This window comes from Eriocheir sinensis, unplaced genomic scaffold (assembly GCF_024679095.1).
Source record: "Eriocheir sinensis breed Jianghai 21 unplaced genomic scaffold, ASM2467909v1 Scaffold740, whole genome shotgun sequence".
NCBI lineage: Eukaryota > Metazoa > Arthropoda > Malacostraca > Decapoda > Varunidae > Eriocheir > Eriocheir sinensis.
Window position 1 is genome coordinate 99,277 of NW_026112099.1, and position 22,686 is coordinate 121,962.

Sequence of the window (22,686 nt, forward strand, 5' to 3'; positions counted from 1 at the left end):
CCTATTCTATATATCCATAGTAGAATCGATCCTGTGTTGCACAATTGCATTATGGTATGGAAAAATATCATGTAAAGATAAGAATAAACTGAAGAATATTGTAAAGACCGCCAGTAGACTCCAAGCAAAAAACTGTACCACCAGATGAACTGTACAATAACAATGTAATGAAACAGGTAGATAAAATTATGAACAATATAAATCACCCACTGAACTGTCACTATACCTTTCTAAGATCAGGCAGGAGATTAGCACTCCCTATGCAACACACAAGTAGGTTTAAAAATTCTTTTGTTCCAAAGAGTATAAAACTCTACAACCATCTAAGGACTTAACTGTGTAAAAAAATACAACCTAGTAAAGTGTATAAGGGTAATGACTGGTATGACATTGTGAATAGTATACTGTTTTTAGTATCTTTAATGCAAACTATGGATTTTTAGCGAACGGATGAGTTCAATGCCAAAACAAATTTCATGTTGTATTTCGTATTCAATGTGACAATAAAGTTATCTTAACTTATCTTTGCTGGGGCAGGATGGAGCACGCTAACACCTGACAGAGAACCAGGTGGAGAGGTGGAATTAGAACCTTTGCTGGGCCAGGATGGAGCACACTGACACCTGACAGAGAACCAGGTGGAGAGGTGGAATTAGAACCTGTGTTGGGGCAGGATGGAGCACGCTAACACCTGACAGAGAACCAGGTGGAGTGGTGGAATTAGAACCTTTGCTGGGCCAGGATGGAGCACGCTAACACCTGACAGAAAACCAGGTGGAGAGGTGGAATTAGAACCTTTGCTGGGCCAGGATGGAGCACGCTAACACCTGACAGAAAACCAGGTGGAGAGGTGGAATTAGAACCTTTGCTGGGGCAGAATGGAGCACACTGACACCAGACAGAGAACCAAGTGGAAGATGCTAGGAAAGACCTTTATTTTGCACTGGACTATTCATATCAGAAGACAATTTTTCTTTATACTTTTATCATCACGGCCATGGGTGGTGTGGTGCCAGGATAGTGTGGATGACAGGGAAAATAGGGGCAGTAAGGTGAGCATGGGGTGTGTGTGTGTATATGGCCATGGGTGGTGTGGTGTAAGGATAGAGTGGATGACAGGGAAGATGGGACGGTAAGGTACATGGGTGTGTGTGTGGATGTGCCAGTGAATGATAAGGGAAGGAAAGGCAGGAGTGTGTCGAAGACTTAGGACAGTGCTTAAAAACTTTGGGAGTGAAAGAAGAATTCTTGTGTTAGGAGATATGAATGCAAAAGTTGGAAACAGGGAGATTGGTGGTGTGGCTGTGAAGTGGGGTGTGGAGGGAGTGAACGTGAATGGACAACGCCTTGTGGATGTTTTGCTGAGAGGGGTCTGTTCCTCGCAAACACCTTCTACCAGCACAAACTAATTCCCTGGTATACGCGGGCAAGGGGTGACATGAGGAGTGTAAAATAATATGTAGCTATGGATACGAGGCTGAGGCGAGAAGTAGTGGATGCAAAGGTTGTGGTGGTAGCCAAAATTAGGATGAAGGAGAAATAGGGACTCAGAGGGAATGGGAAGAGGGTAGGAAGGAACTCACAAGTGACAGTGACAGTGGCCACAGGGAGATGTATAGGAGGAGAGTGGAGGAAATACTTGGAAGAGCAAGAGCACAGTGAAGGAGTGAAGGAGGCTTATGGGGTGTTTAAGAGTTCAGTAGTCAGGGCAGCTGAGAAAGTACTAGTTGGGTATGGGTCATGTGGAGGAGGAAAGAAAGGGAGTGCGTGGTGGACGGGTGAGGTAAAGGAGGCAGTTGAGGAGAAAAGCCAGAACCACAAGAAAATGTTACATATAACTGTGGTGGAGGAGGTGAGAAGGAGATGGGAGAGAAAGTACAGGGAGAGTAAGATGGTGGTGAAAAGATTGGTTAGGGAAAGTAAAGGGAGAGTGGACCAGGATTTTGGCAGGAATATTTTAGCAAAATACCAGAACAAAAAACTTTTTTTCTGGAAATAAGTTAAAAGATAAATGGGGGAGAAAAGAGTGACATTTGTAGCATGAAGAGGAGAGGTGGGGTGCTGTGAGAGGGAATGAGGAGAGGTGTGGAAGCAGCACTTTGAAACTATAACGAATGGGGGTGTGGGAGGGAGAGCAGAAGTGACTAGTGTGGGAATAAAGATCAATGTAGGGCGGCCAGGTCCACAGGGGAGGGTGGAGAGAGATGAGATAGAGGAGGCAATGAAGAAGTTAAAAGTAGGAAAGGCCCCTGGAGCTGATGGCATAACAGCAGAAATGCTGAAGTATGGAGAAGGTGTAGTAGTGGAATGGATGTTATGGATGTGTAACCCAGCATGGGAACAGGTGCCAGAGGACTGGAGAAAGGCTGTTGTTGTGCCGGTGTACAAAGGGAAAGGAAGCAGAGGTGACTGTAATAGTTACAGGGGAATAAGTCTACTCAGTGTGGCAGGAAAAGTGTGTGGAAGGGTTTTGAATGAGAGGCTGAAGAAAATAAATGAGAAAAGTGTAGGCGATGAACAAGGGGGTTTAGGAAGGGGAGGGGTTGTGTGGACCAAATATTTGCACTGGAAATACAAGTTGAAAAGTACTTAAAGGAACACAAAGGAACACAAAGGAAGAACAAACAACAGCAGACCTGCTGGTCCTTACGAGGTTGTTTGTGACAAGCTACACTAACTATCTAATCAAAGGTGGAAGATGAAGGACAGCAAAGGCGAAGGCTCCTCCACCCCCATCCCTCCAGCCAAAGCTGGCAGGAAAGGAAAAAGAACCATGCAGCATGGAAAAACTGCATGGAATTTATGTAGGAAAGAGGAAAGAACTACCATTACTGCTACCACTAACCGGGCGATAAAAGCGGACAAGGACACCAGTATTCGAAAGAACTTAACGTTATTACGACAATGAGTAATATCTTAGTTGCTGGTTGGATTCAAAACACTTGTCTAATCTATTCTTGAAGGCCGTAACTGTTGTACTATCAACGACATCACAAGGTAGAGAGTTCCAAACATTAACAACTCGATTGAAGAAGAAGTGTTTAGCTTCGTGCGACGAGAATCTTTTACCACTTATCTTCAAATTGTGATTTCTTCTTGTTCTATTTGATCGATCAATTGTAAAGTAATCTTCCGCATTAATATTACTGAATCCTTTGAACATTTTAAACACTTCTATTAGATCGCCTCGCATTCTTCGTTTTGATAGGCTGAATAAATTTACTTCTTTAAGCCTTTGTTCATATGACAAATTTCTCAACCTAGGAATCATCTTTGTTACTCTTCGTTGGACCCGTTCAAACTTTTCTATGTCTTTTCTGTAGTAGGGAGACCAAAACTGTACACAGTACTCTAGACGGGGTCGAACCAACGAATTATACAGTTTTAATATTACTTTTTCCGATTTATTATTAAAGACTCGTCCGATGAAGCCAACCAATTTATTTGCAGTTTTAACTACCTCTGAACAATGCTGACCGGGCTTTAAATCGCTTGATATAGTGATTCCAAGATCCTTTTCTTTACTTACTGCAGAAAGTTGTTGGCCATTCATTACGTACCGAACGCGATTGTTATTTTTTCCGATGTGCAACACTTTACATTTGTCAACGTTAAATTTCATTTGCCATTGATTGGCCCAACGTGCAAGTCGATCTATATCTGATTGTAAAGCTTCTTCGTCGAGTATCGCAGTTACTTTACTAGCAATTTTTGTGTCATCAGCAAATTTTGATACTTTGCAAGTGAGCCCATCATCGATATCATTAACATAAATTAAGAAGAGCATGGGGCCAAGCACTGATCCTTGAGGTACGCCGCTTTTGACATCGAGCCAGTTAGATGTAACACCGTTTAGAACTACTCTGTTTCCGCTCAGAGAGCCAGTCCGCAAGCCAATTGTGAATGTTACCCGAGATACCGTGCGCCAGTAGTTTGCTGAGCAATCGTTGGTGGGGGACCTTATCAAATGCCTTTTGAAAATCCAGATATATGATATCTACTGATCTGCTTTCATCGAACACCTCAAAAATATAGTGAAAAAAATCAAGTAAGTTAGTCAAACACGAACGTTTACTACGGAAGCCATGTTGCGAATTATTTATTATATTATTTTCTTCGAAGAATTTCACCATATTGTCGCGAATTAGAGAAGGATAGGAATTAGCTGTTTTCTGCTTTCATGGACCCAGAGAGGACATATGACAGGGCTGACAGGAAGGGGTTGTGGGATGTTATAAGGATATATGGTAAGGGAGGGCGTTTGCTAGAGGGAATCCAATCCTTTTATATGGATGCGAGTGCCTCTGTACGTGTGAAAGGTGAATTGAGTGAGACAGGGGTGTGTGATGTTACCATGGCTTTTTAAAGTGTACATGGACAGTTATGTGAGAGAAATGAAAGCCAGAGTGGGGGAGCTTGGCCCAAGGCTGAATGTGAGAGGTACGGAGGAGTCATTGGTGGCTGGCAAAAATGTTTGCTGATGATACAGTGTTGCTGGCAGAGAATGAGGGGACGCTGCAGAGGATATTGCTTGAGTTTGACAGGGTGTGTAAGAGGAGAAAGCTGAGAGTGAATGCTGAAAAAAGTAAGGTTATGGTATTTGAGAGGCCGAGGGAACAAGTCATTAATTTGGCAAAGCCGTACACAGTTAGAGCAGAGGGTACAACACAGTGTAGGATAAGGATAGGGGAGGAGAGAATGGAGGAGGTGATTGAGTTTAAATATTTAGGGACTGTTTTATGTAAGCATGGCAGTATGGAAGGTGAGGTGAGGGAAAGAACAGTGAAGGGCAGACAGGTGGTTGGTGCATTGGGGAGAGTTATGAAAGGAAGAAGTGTGGATGGTGCATTGGGGAGAGTTATGAGAGGAAGAGGTGTGAGCATGGAGGTAAAGAGGGGAATAAGGAACAGTATTGTTCTGCCAACTCTGTCATGTGCATCAGAGGCGTGGACATGGAATGCAGCACAGCAATGGAGAATACGTGATTAGAAACTGCCAAACAAAAACTGACATGCTATTAAGGAATTAATTTAGGATAATAGAGAGAGGAAGAGGGAGGGAGGGAAAACTGGGCTGGAATGATGGGATAGAGAGGGAAGCAAGGAGGGAACTAACCAATTTTGCCTTTTAGATGACATACTGAACAAAAAATGGAGAGTAGGACAAACAGATGGTGAAAAAAGGAAGAGGAGGGAGGGCAGGAGGCAGGAAGAAACTGATTAATGGGGATTGAGACAATGGATAGAGTAGGAAGAAGAGAATGAAGGAGGTACAGAGGCTGGAAGAGATATATGATGGAATAAACTGAAAAAAATGCAACAGAGAGGAGGAGGAGGGGGCGGAGGAATGGGCGGGCTAAAGGAAGTAGAAGGGAGTAGACTGACCTTTGGACTATGGACTGGTATAAGGACATCGAGGTCAGGAGTGAGGAAGGAGGAAAAAGGAGAACTGAAGCGTGCAACATCCCTGACCCACACTTACAACACCACCAAAACAAGAAGGGGAGTAAAGCCAAACATTGTGGGACTGACTGACTGGCTCTTGTTGGTATCAGGACAGGGAGATCAAGGATGAGGGAGGGGAACTGAAGCCTGTAACATCCCTGACCCACACTTACTACACCACCAAAACAACAAGGGGAGTAAAGCCAAACCTTGAGGTATGCCTGGAGCACATTGATGGCCTTGTTAACCTTGGTGTGGAGTGTCTGGTGGGCCAACTCGTGGTAGAGGTGGATGGCCAAGGTGGAGAGGGCCAACGATCTTGTCCGCCACCACCGTCACACTTTCCACTCTTCAGCAGCACGTTGACCAAATGATCTTGTGAATGCAGGTGAAAAGGGTGAGTAGAGTCATGCTGTCCAGCTTTATAACGCAAGAGTTAGCCTGCATCTTCACTCCCTGGCATCACATTGAAGAAGTTATCATGTTAGAGTAGAATCAGGAGTACGCAGCAGGAGGGGCTGCAAACACACACAATGCCTCTGTCCTTTCCCATCGTGACATTACAGTAGTTTGAGAGACACACAGAGGAGGCTGAATCAAAACTATACCAGACATTATTATTATTATTATTATTATTATTATTATTATTATTATTATTATTATTATTATTATTATTATTAGAAATCAATAAAAGGGGCATCAAGGGGAAGTAAAAACTGATATACACACAATCAAAGTCCCCATAATGAGCAGACCCGAATATGAAAAATAAGAGATAGTTCACAGAGACACTCAAGTGAAGAGGATAAAAAGGAGGGGACAAAAACAAACACTAACACCTCTGCTCTCCTCACCTTCACGTCAGAGCAGTTCATGAGGGTGAGGTCGGGGCTGAGGGCTGCAGCACGAGCAGGGGCGGAGAGAGTGACCACAGCGGCATCAGGGACCCAGGCAGACCCAGGGCTTCCATCTTAGGTGAATGCTGAGAAGGAGAGGAAAGAAGGTGATGGGAGGTGTTATGAGGGGGAGTGCTGCTGGCATCAACAGCACTAAAGTGTGTGGCTCCTGAGAAGGGAAGGGGATGGGAGGTCTTATGAAGGGGCGAGCTGCTGGCATCAACAGCACTAAAGGGTGTGGCTGGTGAGAAGGGAAGGAAGGAAGGTGATGGGAGGTGTTATGAAGGGGAGTGCTGCTGGCATCAACAGCACTAAAGGGTGTGGCTGGTGAGAAGGGAAGGAAGGAAGGTGATGGGAGGTGTTATGAAGGGGAGTGCTGCTGGCATCAACAGCACTAAAGGGTGTGGCTGCTGAGAAGGGAAGGAAGGAAGGTGGTGGGAGGTGTTATGAAGGGGAGTGCTGCTGGCATCAACAGCACTAAAGGGTGTGGCTCCTGAGAAGGGAAGGAAGGAAGGTGATGGGAGGTGTTATGAAGGGGAGTGCTGCTGGCATCAACAGCACCAAAGGGTGTGGCTGCTGAGAAGGGAAGGAAGGAAGGTGGTGGGAAGTGTTATGAGGGGGAGTGCTGCCCCAAAGGCACTCTTCCATCCATGCGATAGGGTCTCCAGGGGCGTGGGGTGTGAAGGCAGCAGAGATAGGCAAGTGCGGTAGATAGTAGATAGTAGTGTGGTACAAAAAAAGTACCACACTACCGCAACATTTCTGAAAATACCGCACTACCGCGGACTGCACTAGAAAAAAAACTGCGGTATTTTTTTTGCGGTACTTTGAAAACTACCGAAGACGACATTTGCAGCGCGGCATGCTCACAATTTTTTTTTTTTTTTTACTGTAAATCGGACTCAATCAGTTAATCGGTATCAGTCATCATAATCAGTGATTCAATCATTCTGACTTTTCAGTAATTGTTCAAAACTCAATACTAAATAGACAGACTAAACTACTACACGGCGAGTCTTCTTTAACCCGTGCGGTGCCGGCCATTTCAACCCCGGACCCGTCCGTGGTGCCGATTTTTCATTGTACTATTTTAAGCATGTTTCCTTTGTTTGGATAGCCAGGATAGGCACTGAAGTATTTTTTTTTACTACCGATACCGCAGTACCGCACACCGCGTACCGCACTGGGAAAGAAAAAAATGGGACTGCACTACACAACTGCACTACTCCGAAAAAAGTACTGCACTACCGCAGCTGCACCACTGATTTTTCAGTACCGCGCCCACCTTTGGAAGGCAGCGCTGGTTATCACAATCATCTAAAAAAAAAATAACATCAAGTGAATAAAATCAATTCGTTAATACAAAATACAAAACAGAAAAAATCAAATAAATAATGAACGAGAAGGGAAAAGTATGAGCCAGAAATTTATAAAGATTTTTTTTTGAGTAAAGGAAACAGCTCCAGGGCAAACCAGAGAAACAATAATGACAAAAAAAGGTCCGCAAACCACTGTTCCTTCAAAGAGAGTTAAGAGGAGTGGCTGCCATCTAGCTGTGGAATGGAATCTATGCATTGCTGGCCTTGAAACATTTGAAACATTTTATTATACTTGCAATTTGTATATACATTGTTTGATATAACATATATTAGTTGTGCAAGTAGCCCATAAGAAGCTAGAGCTTTGGGGGCAACAATTGGTATGTATTTTCTTTTTTTCTTTTCTGGACATGTACGGTCTACTAAATTTCTGACCCAAGTAAAATTAGACGAAGTATTCAAAATAATAATCTAACAATACTAGTATTACTAGTAAAAAGACAATAATGATAATAATAATGAAACAATAATCATAATGATGATAATAATACTGATAATAATGATAATAATAATAATAATAATAATAATAATAATAATAATAATAATAATGAAAATAATAATAATAATAATAATAATAATAATAATAATAATAATAATAATAATAATAATAATAATAATAATAATGGTAATAATAATTAATAGTAACATAATGCATTATATACATACATAACACATAATGACATTGAATAAGAGATATATGCAGCTTTTATTGTACGGATAGTATATATCTTTTAAGATGATTTTTAAAGAAAGTTGGGTTTGGAAGGAGTTTAACGTATTGAGGTATTGAGTTCCATAGTTTGGAGCCTGCTTGCTGAGCAGTAGTAAACACAAAAAGGGGGGGGGAGGGGAGGAGGGCATCAAACAAGAAAACAATGCTTATATGTAATCATGAATCTGTGTGTGAGTATGTGTGTTGCCTACCTTGCATGTGTCCCCTCCTTGACTGCCTCTTCACGGCCAGACTAGGCTATGACAGTGAGCGTGACACCCTCTTGCCTAGGCCATGGTGGCGGTGGTGGGATTGCTTGGGGCTGCTGCCGCTGCCCCCCACCCCCCCCCCCCACCCCCCTCATGGCCTTGTGGGAGCCGCCGCCAGCATTGCCCCAACGCTTACGGGCAAAGGGAGTGCCCTCGTTGCTCCCTAATAAAGAAATAGATAAGTCGTCATGGTCATCATCATCACTCATATAGAAGGGCAGTCGATGGTCCTGACAAACAAATAAATCATCATCATCATCATACCTGTTCCTCATACACTCTTTATCACCAGGTCACCAGTACTCTTCTCTTTACACTTCGGTGCAGAGGAACAGAGTTTGCCTGACCCAAGTACTAACACATATACAACTTGACTACAGCTTCCTCTCATGTAGAAGTAAATAAATAAATAAATGGTGTCCTGGTGGAAGAGGGAGTGGCAGGATGGGTTTGAGGAAGGGCTAAGGGACATGAATTTAGGATGGGTTCAAGGACAGGGTACTAGGATGTGTTGAAGGACAGGATGGTAGGATGTGTTTTAGGATGTGCTGAAGGACAGGATGGTACGATATTTTAGGATGGGTTCAAGGACAGGATGGTAGGATGTGTTTTAGAATGGGTTGAAGGACACGGTGGTAGGTAGGATGTCTCTTTGGGCAATCCTGCATCAGCTGACATCTTCCCATCTCAGTCACTTCAGGTTATATTATTAAGATTCTTAAGAGCAATGGATTTTTTACTGACAGACTGTTACTGAATCACTGGCAACACTCTGGCACTTGTATCTTTTAAGAATTTCCTGAACAATTATATTTCAGCTTACAAAATCCCCCTTAGCAAAAATAGAGTATATTGAGATTTTTCATACCAATTCAGACTCCCGGACTTCCACGGCACCAACAGCAACACTCAGACACTCACATCCCTTAAAAATCCCTGCACGTCAGAATCCGGACCCCTAGATCTCAGTGTGATATCCTCCTTAGTAAACTGAGGTAAATACAGTGATTTCTAAGACCAATTCAGACTAACCTTCACTACCCGGACAGCAACACTTGGCACTCACATCCAGGCCGGAGAACTTAGTGCAACCCCTCCTGTTCACTGACGCGCTCCAGCGGCAGACTGCTGAGGCCGAGGGTGTACACATGGCGGGCCAACACACAGGTCAGGGTGTGGAGGGTTTCTGCAGGGAGGAGGATAAAAGTGGCAGTTATGTTGGGCTGTTGGAGAGCTGCATCTTGAGAAGTCTCTATGGCAGAAAGTCTTCACCAGCTACCTTCCTCTAACACTTCTGAACTTTTATTTATTTTTTATCATCAGTGAGCTCATCCCCTGAGCCCAGAGAGAGGCATGAAAACAGCCTCTATTAAAAGCAGGCTAGCAATGCTGCATATCTGAACCATTTTTTACCTATCCAAGGGCAGGCAAAATACATCAATCAGTGACATAACAAAAGCACTGCATAAGGAGGAATACGGGCACTTTCTCCATCACCCTCAGTCTGTCATCTTTTTGGCAGGAACAGAGGCAACGTGAGGCATGGCTCCTTACCGCCCACTCCTTGATGAGCTCGTCCCAGTGGGTTAGGGAGGGCAGGGTGGTCCCGGAGCTCACCGGATATGCACACGTTAAGGTTGGTCTTGATCCACGGCACGCTGAGGGTCTGAAAGGTCCGCGCCACAGACTTACACATCATGCAGAACTTTTCATGTGAGGAGTTCTAGATCAGATAATCATACTAGGCTTGGTTACACATGATTTCGGACTTTCAACATGAGAAATTCAACATAAGATAATCCTAGTGACTGGCAAACCAAAAAATATATATTGGTTACACACACACACACACACACACACACACACACACACACACACAAGTTAAGCAGTGACATCAGTAATAGTCACCATCATTACAGTACTCCAGTTCCCATGGACAGGATGGAGAGTTAAACCACAAACACTTGAAGCACATTCTGAGGGTGGCAGGACACTGTGAGGGCCTTGCTGTATTACTAACAGTCATGTCACACAAAGGGGGCAACTATGTCTTTGGCCAATCCATAATTATACTTGTCACAAACACTTGCAGTATATTCTGAGGGTGGCAAAACATTGACGGCCTGCCTGCATGCTTACTGACAGCTACTAACCACTGCTAACAAGGAGCATGTGTAAGGTGCGTCTCTTCACTCACCCGCTGACTGCACCCCATACGGTCAACTTGGGTAAGCCTCCATGTGGCTGCCCTTCCCATTCTCAGAATTACATGAGTCGTGAGTTATGTGAGCATCCCCATGGCCATACAATACTTATGGTTGTGACTTTACTGTATATACTACATTTTTTTATTCTATTATTTTCTATCAATATTAACCGGGCAAATAAATTTACTCTCATAATTTAATGATCTTCTATTTTTTTATTTATTTACAGCACAAAGGGCAAATCAAGGGCAACAGAAAGATGTAAAAAAAAAACTGTTCCTCTCATACAGCAATAGGTATAGAGTGGCCAAAGGAGAGGTCAATTTCGGGTAGAGAGGTGTCTTAATACTCTCTTTTTGAAAGAGGTCAGGTCATAGACAGGAGGAAATACAGACGAAGGAAGACTGTTCCAGAGTTTACCAGTGAAGAGGATGAAAAAATGGAGATCCTGGTTAACTTTTGAATAAGGGGTTTGGACAGTATAGGGTTGAGGATGAGTAGAAAGTTGTGTGCAACAGGGCTGCGGGAGGGGGGGAGGCATGCAGTTAGCAAGTTAAGAAGAGCAGTCAGCATGAAAATACCGATAGAAGATAGAATGAGTTGAAACATAGCGGCGGAATTTAAGAGGTAAAAGACTATCAGTAAGAGGGGGAGAGCTGATGAGACAAAGAGCCTTAGACTCCACTCTGTCCAGAAGAGCTGTGTGAGTGGAGCCCTGATGTAATGTGTATATTATAATGTACATGTGTATGTATGACTGTACGTGTGGCGACACCCGGTCGGTGTCGCACAACAGGATGTCTAACAACACGTCGTGCTTTTGGCCGTGGGAAGCTGTGATGAACTGACACTAGGATCAGCAAATGATGACTTTCATCAACAGTCATCAACCGGAAGCCCCACCCTTCCGGACGAACTACAAGCAAATAAAACAGGCGAACAACGCAGAGAAGGGGAGAGAAGACGGGTGACGGGCAGGCGAGCGGTGCTCTGCCGCCCCGCGCCCTGCAGGGGTGTGGCTGTCTCTGATTTCGTGCGTCTCGCTCACGTAAACTGTAAACCTTATGTAGTACAACTGTTAATATAGTTAAAATACATTTGGTATTTGTATCAACCTGAGAGAGAGAACTAAAGTGAACTAAAGTGAACTAAAGTGAACTTATAACGGCTACCGCTCGGCCACACATCACTTAACTAAAAAGGCTATTGTGTTGTCTCACGACTTCTATCAACTGGAGAAAGCAGGCAACGGTATACCGGACCTCACGTGAGATAACAGTTCGCGCCTTAAACAAAAACACAAAAAAACAGCTCACGTAAACTGTACTACATAAGGTTTACAGTTTACGTGAGCGAGACGCACGAAATCAGAGACAGCCACACCCCTGCAGGGCGCGGGGCGGCAGAGCACCGCTCGCCTGCCCGTCACCCGTCTTCTCTCCCCTTCTCTGCGTTGTTCGCCTGTTTTATTTGCTTGTAGTTCGTCCGGAAGGGTGGGGCTTCCGGTTGATGACTGTTGATGAAAGTCATCATTTGCTGATCCTAGTGTCAGTTCATCACAGCTTCCCACGGCCAAAAGCACGACGTGTTGTTAGACATCCTGTTGTGCGACACCGACCGGGTGTCGCCACACGTACAGTCATACATACACATGTACATTATAATATACACATTACATCGCTCGGTTCTCTAAAAGTCGCGACCTCGCGACTCACCCGACCTTTAAAAGCAGTGTACCTACCCATGTTACAGTCGCACAATGTGTACTAGTTAAACGAGGTCCTGTTATTGCTTAAAAAAAATATATATACAAGTCAGAGCCCGCCTAACGATACAGCACAGGTTTACACATGTACATTATAATATACACATTACACTCCCCCACTTGAGATGCATACTCCATACGAGGGCGGACAAGGCCCTTATATATGGAAAGCATCTGTGCGGGGGAGATGAACTGTCAGAGACTATACAGAACGCCCAACCTCGAGGAAGCTGATTTAGTAAGAGAGGAGATGTGAAATTCCCAGTTGAGATTTTTAATTATGGATAGACTGAGGATATTTAGTGCTGAAGAAGGTGACAGTTGAGTGTTGTCGAAGAATAGGGGATAGGTGTTTGGAAGATTGCGTCGAGTTGATAGGTGGAGAAATTGAGTTTTTGAGGCATTGAAGGACACAAGGTTCCTTCTATCCTAATCGGAAATTATAGCAAGGTCTGAGGTAAAGCGTTCTGCAGCCTCCAGTCTGGAGTCATGTAATTCCTGTTGAGAGGGTCTTCTGTTGAAAGAAGTTGAATAATGCAGAGTGGAGTCATCAGCGTATGAATGGATAGGACAGTTTGTTATGGAAAAAAGATCATTGATGAAGAGCAGGAAGAGAGTGGGTGATAAGACAGAGTCCTGTGGAACACCACTGTTGATAGTTCTATTCAGGGGGGTGGAGTCGGAGTTAAAATTTTCCGACTCCAACTCCAGTAAATTTTAAAGCTGCGACTCCGACTCTGACTCCGGCCCCCATGCCCTTCCCCCCTCCATTGCATTTTTTTTTTTTTTAGATGCTGCCTGTAGTGCTGGTAGACTCTCTAGAGGTTCTTTTTCTTACATGTATTTACATCCAAATTATATGTATTCATATAGACAACATCTAGACAATATAAAAGAAAAAAACTTCACAACTACATTACACGATAAATGATTACGTTAAGGAGTCGGAGTCGGGGGTATTTCTACCTACTCCGACTCTGACTCCGGCCAAAAGTAGCCAACTCCACATCCCTGGTTTTAGTAAGTATAACACCGCCACTAACGGCACCAGTCCTCCCTGACCAGGATTAATTCTGTTGTTCATAAAGGAGTCTCATTATGACACGCACCTCATGGCTGCCAGTCCTGTTCCACTCATCCATCATGCATTGGTAGTGAGGGCCAGCCACTCTGCAGGCACTCAAACATAATGAATGACCATGATCAAGCCCATCTTTATGCTGTCCAGCTTCCTAATGCAAGGGGTGGTGGGGGGTAAAGGAGAATGAGTAGCTATATTTTTATATTTTTTTTATCATGGTAAAAATGCATTTAAATATGCCTTTTGTCCTTGTTAAGGATGGTGCTGGCTGACTGATTGATAATGGAGAGTAGTAAAAAAGGAGGAGGAGGAGGAGAAATAAGAGGAGAAAGGGGAATAAAAAAAAAAGCAATGGTGTGGTCCTATGCCCTAACAAATGCTGGCAGCAGGGTGGGTGAACATAAATTACTGGAGTCTGAGGCAGAGTTGCATTGCCAGGTGACATGAAGGCAAGGGTGGGTGAGGCACGGGGACACGTTGCTGCACTCACCATCCAAGGACTGCAGGCTGGAGGGCATGCCTGGCACACCCTTCTAGTGGGGCAGCAGGAGGAACCAGCGGGAGGTGTAGGGGTGGAGGCCGATCACCTGGCAGGACATTGTCGGGGCTCAGCGTGTGGCCCATGAACCTTGAGTTGGAGCAGCGTTGGAACACTCTCCTCCTCGTCCTCTGTCCCTGTGCCTTACCTAAAGGGGGGGGGTTTGGAGCCGTTCACTCCCATCACAAGCCTGCTGGTCTCGTGGGCGGCGGCAGGGACTTGACTGGCTCTCCCTTACCTTTCCTCAGCCCAGGCACTCATGACTGAGGGCATGACCTTTGCACACCTTTGCAGCGATCAGACGTGCCTTCCAATTCCTCCAACTCTGCCTCAGCCACCAGTCACGGATCTTGAGGCAGTGAAAGTGCTCCTGGACTCTCAAGAACGGGCCTTTCGTTCCGCCATGGACTTGGTGGTGGAACAGCTCAATAAGCGTACAGAGTTGGTTGAAGGTACAGTGACTGATCTGATCAAAAGTCTAGAATTCTCACAGGGCGAAATTGTGGACTTAAAGAACAACATCAAAGTGCTTCAGAAAACGCTAAATGAGAAACAAGTGATTATTGAAGGACTTGAATCCAAAGTCTCGGAGACAGTACAGCGACTCAACTACAACGAGGACTATAGTAGACGCAATAATCTACGGATCACTGGCCTCCATGAACAAGCGGGTGAAACATGGGAAAACACAAGCACCAAAGTGTCAAAGATGATCAACGATAATCTAGAGCTTCCCCCTGTGAGTCTCGAACGTGCTCACAGGGTGGGACCGGTCAACCCATCCCGCCCCCGGCCAGTCGTTGTACGGTTTGAGAAGTACAGCGACCGAGAAACAGTCATTAGGAATGCAAAGAAACTCAAAGGAACCGGCATCTACATCAGTGAAGATCTCTGCCCTGCCTCTCAAGAAATCAAGATGAAGCAACTACCTCTACTGAAGAAAGCGAGAGATGAAGGTAAAATCGCGTACTTCCGTCACACGCGATTGATCATCAAAGAAAAAACTGGCCAACAATCATCATTCTCAACCATCGCAGCTGACCCGACACATCGAGGCGCTGGTCCGACTCCTTACAGCTCTGGCGGGGGCGGGGCGGCCCACAGTGCTGGGACTGGGACCACTGGAGGCGTAAGTTCTGCTGCGACTGGAGACTCCCAGACTTGTGCTTCGAAGACTGCTACTTCCCTGACTGGTGCTCTGCCGAAGGTGCCTAGTGGTGGTGCTGGCGGTGCCTCCTCGTTGCTGCCTCATGCTGGTGCTGACGGGATGTCGACTGAGACAGGTGTTCAAATGGGAGGAGGAATGGACATAATGGGTGGACGTACCCAGAAGAATCTGAGAGAACGCAGGAAGAAGTAGATAAGTAAAGTCACTCAACCCTCTTCAACTTCGATTTCACTAGCATGATATCAGTACTCTTGTTTTCATTCACGTCACCCAAAATACTGTTTATTGTTATTGTACAACCAATTGTCATTCCTGTGGCCTTTACTTAACACTTCAGGATTACCATTACCTCTACTTCACTTATATTTCTTCTACCATTAATTTACTACTACCAATACAATTACTACTACCTCTTAATACTACTTATTTCTACTATTGCCGCTTACTACTACTACTACTACTACTACTACTACTACTACTACTTCTACTACTGTTGGTGCTTCTATTACTGCTACTACTACTACTACTACTACTACTACTACTTTTACTACTACTACTACTTTTATTACTACTACTACTACTACTACTTCTACTACTATTACTATTACTACTATCACTGCTACTACTACAACTACTACTGCTACTACTACTACTGCTACTACTACTGCTACTACTACTACTACTACTACTACTACTACTACTACTACTACTACTACTGCTACTACTACTACTACTGCTACTACTACTACTACTACTGCTATTATTATTACTACTACTACCACCACTACTACTGCTACTGCCACTACTACTTCTACAACAGCTACTACTGTTGTTACTTACCACTGCTGCTACTACTACCATTACTGCTACTACTACTACGCTAGATAATTACATGTTTTTTAATAATGTTTCTGATGAAGATTTGATGGATGTTTTAATTTCGATGAAATATTCAGGCAAGAAATTTATGAAAGCTTTGATCCTTAAGTGCAAGATAACAATTATAACAATGATATCGATGTCAATCAGTTTTATATAAGATCTAGAAACATTAACTTTCCTAAATCTGAATATATTTTTCTTGATAATTTATCTTCTCTTTGTAACAATAGTGATTTTAATTTATTAACACTGAATGTAAGATCCATATCCACCAATTTCCAATATTTCAAAGACACTGTACTGTCTGACAATGTAATTTATGACGTGCTTGGTTTCACTGAAACCAGGCTCGACGCAGGCATTTCTACATTGTATTCTCTGACAGCATATGAAATGTTCACAAATAACAGGAACAGGTATGGTGGGGGTGTGGCTGTTTACGTCTCGAACAGGTACACAGGTCATAAAGTAATTGAATTCAGTCGAATGGAAACATTTATTGAGAGTGTGGCAGTGGAAGTAAAATTTAATGGTAAAATATTTTTATTTATATGTATATATAGACCTCCTCAAGGTAATGTGAATAATTTTCTTAATGTTCTTAATGAAATTTTAACTACTGCAAAAGATAAAAATCCTAGTGAAATATTTATTTTTGGAGATTTAAATATGAATTTATTACATAATAATGACGATAACATTCAGGACCTTATGAATTTAATGTATAGTTATTCCCTGTTTCCACTTACTACCCTGCCAACACGAGTTACGGCCACATCCTCCACCCTTATAGATCACATTTGGTCCACATGTGTTGAGAACAACGTAGGAAATTATGTAATCAAAACTGATATTACTGATCATTTTCCAGTGATATCTTTATTTAAATGTAACAATATTCCATCTCCTCCCACATTCATAACGAAAAGAACGTTCACCCAGGAAGCTTTAGACACATTTAGTGCTGCACTTTCTCACACAGATTGGTCTGATGTCATAAACTGTACATGTCCTAACAACTCCTATAATCTATTTTACAACAATTTCAAAACAAATTATGATAATTGCTTCCCTAAGAAAACAATTAAAGTTAGTCACAAAATTAATCGCAGTCCACACATTACTCCAGCATTAAAGAAGAGCGTTAGAGAAAAACATAGACTTGAAAAACTAGCATATAAATGGCCTTTAACTTTTCGAGAGCAATATAGGACTTTCAGAAATAGACTAACATCACTTTTAAAAGAAGCAAAGAAGAAGTATCACCAAGACCAACTATTAGCTAGCCAAGGCAACCCTAAGTCTCACTGGAAGTCAATAAATAACTTATTAGGTAGATCTACAGATGGTAAAAACAGTGAAATTGAGCTACGATCAATTTGTTACAACATTCCAGATAAATTTAATGAACATTTTTTGAAAGCAAGTCAGCAAGCAGCAGAAACTGTAGGTAATGAATTTTTAAATTATTTACACAACTCTCCCAATTTTTCTATGTATTTATTTCCTGCCACAAACTTAGAAATTGAAAAATATATTACGGCATTTAAAACTTCTTCCTCCGGATTTGATGATATTTTCCCAATTGTTTTGAAACGCACAGCTAAATATATCCATTCCATTAACACACATAGTGAATCTGACGTTAAAAACTGGAATATTTCCGGATGCACTTAAAAAAGCCAAAGTTGTACCACTACTTAAATCAGGCAGTAGATCCGATATTAAAAACTATAGACCTATTTCAATACTTCCAGCATTTAGCAAGGTTTTTTGAAAAAGTTATTACTTCCCGTCTTGTAATTTTTTTTGAAAACAATAATCTACTCTGAACTACCAGCATGGGTTTAGGGCAGGTCGTTCCACAGAAACAGCTATTTTACAGTTCATATCTAATGTATATCAGTATTTAGAAAAGAAACATTATTTAATTGGAATATTTTTAGATTTATCTAAGGCATTCGATACATTGAATCACAAAATTTTATTGAGTAAGCTAAGTCACTATGGCGTTAGAGGTAGTCCCTTAAAACTATTTGAAAGTTATTTAACCAATAGGTCACAAGCTGTATATTGCAACGCCACGTATTCTTCTTTTAGGGCAATCAACAAGGGTGTACCGCAGGGGTCAATATTAGGACCGATACTCTTTCTCATCTATATAAACGACATTGTTAATGTAAGTTCTAAATTCAAATATACGATTTATGCTGACGATACAAATCTTTTATTAAATAATGTAAACATTAACGATCTTTATGTAAATTTAGTTACAGAACTAGAAAAAAATAATTATTGGACTAAAATTAATGAATTGAGTCTGAATTTTGCAAAAACTAATTACATATTTTTTCAAAATCGTTCATTACAATATAACATTCCTCCCATAACCATAGAGGGAAACACATTAGACAGAGTAAATTTCACAAAATTTTTGGGTGTTTTCATAGATGAGAATATGAATTGGAATCAACATATTTCATTTGTCACAAATAAATTAGCAAGGATGTGCGGTATTTTATACAGAGTCCGCAATAATCTCACACCTGAATCCCTCACTAGTATTTATTACACACTTTGTTATCCCCATCTCACCTATTGTGTATCAGTCTGGGCCTGTACTTGGCAGTCCTTCATTAAGAAAATATCAGTAGCTCAAAATAATTTTTTTAGGTGTATATTCTATATGAGTAGGTTTGAGTCAACACGAAATATAATTAATACACAAAATTTTCTTAGTTTTCCAAATATTCATAAATATTTTTTACTGTTAAGCATTTACAAGTGCCTTACACAGTATTGTGGAGGTCAGCCTTTCAGACTGGTACACACATCATACAACATTCGAGGTAATGATATCAATCTCATATGTCCACAGTTCAGAACTTCTCTCTTTAAGGGGCACAACTTCAGCAGTTAACCTTAAAAATTCACATTTTCCTTTTTTGCCACATTTTCTTTGTTCAGCTCAAGGAGTAACTTAGGAAGGCATTTAAAGTTCAATACGCTTCTTTTAAATGGCCCTGAGTGGCCTTTTAAAGGGACGTTTCTGAGTCCACGGGACATTTAAATTCTAGTGTATATGTTTTCTGCGTTATAAAAGCTAGAAATATCGGGTTTTCGCATGTAAATTAGTTTTGTTTTGGTGTATTCTCTTTCCTCCGTCTGGCAGCGCTGTTGTCACTGGGCGTGAGCTCTCTGCTGACCCCAAGCCAAGCAGTGGTTATCTTCATCTACACCAAGCAGCTAGTTCGTGTCGCTCCTCGTTCCTCTGTGTGCTCCATTACTCCACTACAATGCCGAGGAGGACTGCCAAACAGAAACACTGTATAGCCATGAGACAGCTTCAGCTCGCAAGAAAGGAACAGCAGAGATCTGGACCTTCTATTTCACAGGACGCCGTGGCGTCTGTATCCTCAGCCGCCAGTGACTTGTCTCGTCCACCATTACCTCTTATCACCCCACCACCACAGCCCTCGACCTCAGCCGCCAGTGACTTGTCTCGTCCACCATTACCTCTTATCACCCCACCACCACAGCCCTCGACCTCAGCCGCCAGTGACCTCTCTCTTCCACCAAAGTCATCTAACAACGTATTTATGAACAGCGCTCAATTTCAAAGTCTTTTTCACAACCTTATGTGTAGCCAGTGTAAAAAGCAAGTAACTGTAAATCTTAGTGACACTTTCATTGATTCCGAGTGCTCTATAAGTTGTTCCTGTGGCTCTAATAGGAAAAATGTTGCGTCATCTGTGAAGCAGGATGGAAAGACTTTTACAAGGAGCAACTTGGCCATTGTAGAGTACAGCCTCACAAAAAACTTAGGATATCGAGGCCTTCAGGTGTTATCAGGAGTGTTAGCTCGGCCTGTGATGCACGCCAGTGCTTATGAACAGCATGCTCGGTTCTTGTACACCCAAATGAATAATGTCTTTCCGGATCAGATGAGTAACACCTTCACTGCCGTGAAAAAGCATTATAAACAATATGGGCGTGAGGAGAGAGAGGACGGTGTGGTGGACGTGGATGTCACTTTCGACGGCACATGGATGACACGAGGGCACCGTAGCCACATCGGCATTGCCTTTGTGTTGGAAGCAGACACGAGGCAGGTCCTAGATTTCGAAGTGCTTTGCAACCACTGCATTCCCTGTTCCAAGGAAAGGACGTCCCACCGAGACACCTTCCAGGTAACTAGATAACTCTTCTTATCAGTAATATCCATGTGACGGAAAATGTATATATATGATGTAAGTTATCATCTCACATGCTCTTTGACGCAAATAATATACTGACAACTACACACACACACACACACACACACACACACACACACACACACACACACACATTCATTATACAATTATCTCTATCTTTGCTTATTTTCTTTTCAGGAGTGGTTTCAAACCCACAAGTCGAGGTGTCACAAAAACTTCGAGGGCAAGGCGGGGGAGATGGAGGCTGAGGCTGCTCGGAGGCTGTGGCAGAGGTCGGAAACGCTGGGCTTCCGTTACATCACCTTCGTCGGGGATGGCGACAGCAGCGCGTACAAGGCGGTGTGCGCCCTGAACGACGGCACTGGGCCCTACAGTTGCAGAGTTGTGAAGGAGGAGTGCATCAATCACGTGGGTAAGCGACTTGGCACTCGCTTGAGGAAACTCAAGAAGGAGACTGCGGTCATGACCACCACAAAAACAGGGAAGGCGAGACGCTTGAGTGTGCTCGGTGGTGCCAAGAAACTTACAGACCACGTGATTGATAAACTCTCCTTCTACTACAACTCTGCAATTAGGAGGACTGCCCGTACAACCGTGGAGGAGATGAAGCAGGCCATCTGGCAGTCCTTCTTCCACCTGTCTGCCAAGGAGGACCAGCACCATGCTCTCTGCCCTCGCGGGGCACAGTCTTGGTGCTTTGTGAAGAGGGCAGAGGCTGAGGGGAAACAGCCTGAGTCACACAGCACCAAGTCTTTGTACCTCGCCAGCCTCCCACACGAGCAACTGGAGCTCGTGAAGGGAGTGTACAGAGACCTGGCGAGTCCAACCCTCCTCCAGAAGTGTCTGTCAGGCCGTACTCAAAACCCAAATGAGAGTCTTCACTCAAAGGTCTGGAGGAAGGCTTCAAAAGACAAGAATGCTGGCCTGCACAGGATTCGTTTTGTGACCCAGGTGACAATCTGGGAGCACAACTTTGGGTACCAGTCTTATAATTTGTTGCAGAAGCTTGGCCTGGAGATATCAAGAACCACCAGAGTTGTCCAGGAAGCACTAGACAAGCAAAGGAAGCGACACCAAACACCAAGAGGGAAAAAGAGAGCACCTGCCCCACAAGATAACGAGGAAAAGTCGCTTCCTGGGAGGAAGAGAAGGAAGGTGGAAGAAACTCCAGCGTACCAGGCAGGAGCACACTAGATGGTCCCATCCTCCAACACACTCAATCTTTTTTTTTTTTTTTTTTTTTTTTGTCAATAAATGTTAATGAAACTTTAAATGAGTTTTTCTCAAAACCGTACTTTACTATATTCAAACTGCTACTCCTCTAAGACTAAGCGATCAATACTCAAACAGTTTTTTGTTTTTAATAGACAAAAGGAAGGAGAAAAAAACTTAGCCACAACTTCTGCTTAAAAAAAAAATCTAATTTTATATAATTTTTTTTTTTAATCGAGCCTCCCGACAAAAAAATATTTATATAAAATATAATTCTCATCCCATCAAAAAGTTTTGGCTTACTTTTATAGTACATAATGTTGTCTAACTACTGTGATGAGTAAAATTATCTAAATTCATTTTCCTCGAAGTTAGGGGATTTTTAAATACTTAAAAAAACGAAAAAATGGCTTATAACTCAAAAACTACTGAATTTTGGAGAAACAACACTGAGATAAATAATAATGTACGTTTTAAGCTCTATTACGTGTATAAGTTTCAACCTGATTGGGTAAGAAATAACCGAGATAGTATGTTCGAGAGTTGGGCCCCACAGTATATTATACTCAGGTCCCCAAATGTGGAATTCCTTGCCTCTACATATTAAGACTCTTCTCAATCATATAAATTTATCCATTTTTAAAAAATCTGTGAAAACTTATTTATATAATTGTCAAAGTAGTAATCAAATGTAGTGTGTGGTATAAACTTAGTTTCACAAGTGTAATGTTCATTATTATTATTATTATTATTATTATTATTATTATTATTATAATTGATATTGTTATTGTTATTCTCAGCAACATATTATTATAATTATTCTTATTGTTCTATACGTTAGTTAATAATATATTAGGTACCAATTTTGTGCCAATGTAAACATTAAATAAAATAATATAATTCCATGTCTGTCGGG

At 42.5% G+C, this 22,686-nt stretch overlaps 1 protein-coding gene across 1 annotated transcript; it reads left to right on the top strand.

Annotated features, from left to right (window-relative positions):
- The first annotated feature begins 20,285 nt into the window (after positions 1-20,285).
- Positions 20,286-21,941, top strand: LOC126994185 (uncharacterized). The gene is made up of 2 exons (XM_050853439.1): positions 20,286-20,531; positions 20,736-21,941. The coding sequence occupies exons 1-2, from the start codon at positions 20,286-20,288 to the stop codon at positions 21,750-21,752; spliced, it is 1,263 nt and encodes a 420-aa protein (XP_050709396.1). The 3' UTR covers positions 21,753-21,941.
- Positions 21,942-22,686: the final 745 nt, after the last annotated feature.

Coding starts and splice junctions, on each gene's coding strand:
- LOC126994185 (XM_050853439.1), top strand. CDS start 20,286: ATGAGTAACACCTTCACTGCCGTGAAAAAGCATTATAAACAATATGGG. Junction 20,532..20,735: donor CCCACCGAGACACCTTCCAG/GTAACTAGATAA, acceptor TTTTCTTTTCAG/GAGTGGTTTCAAACCCACAA.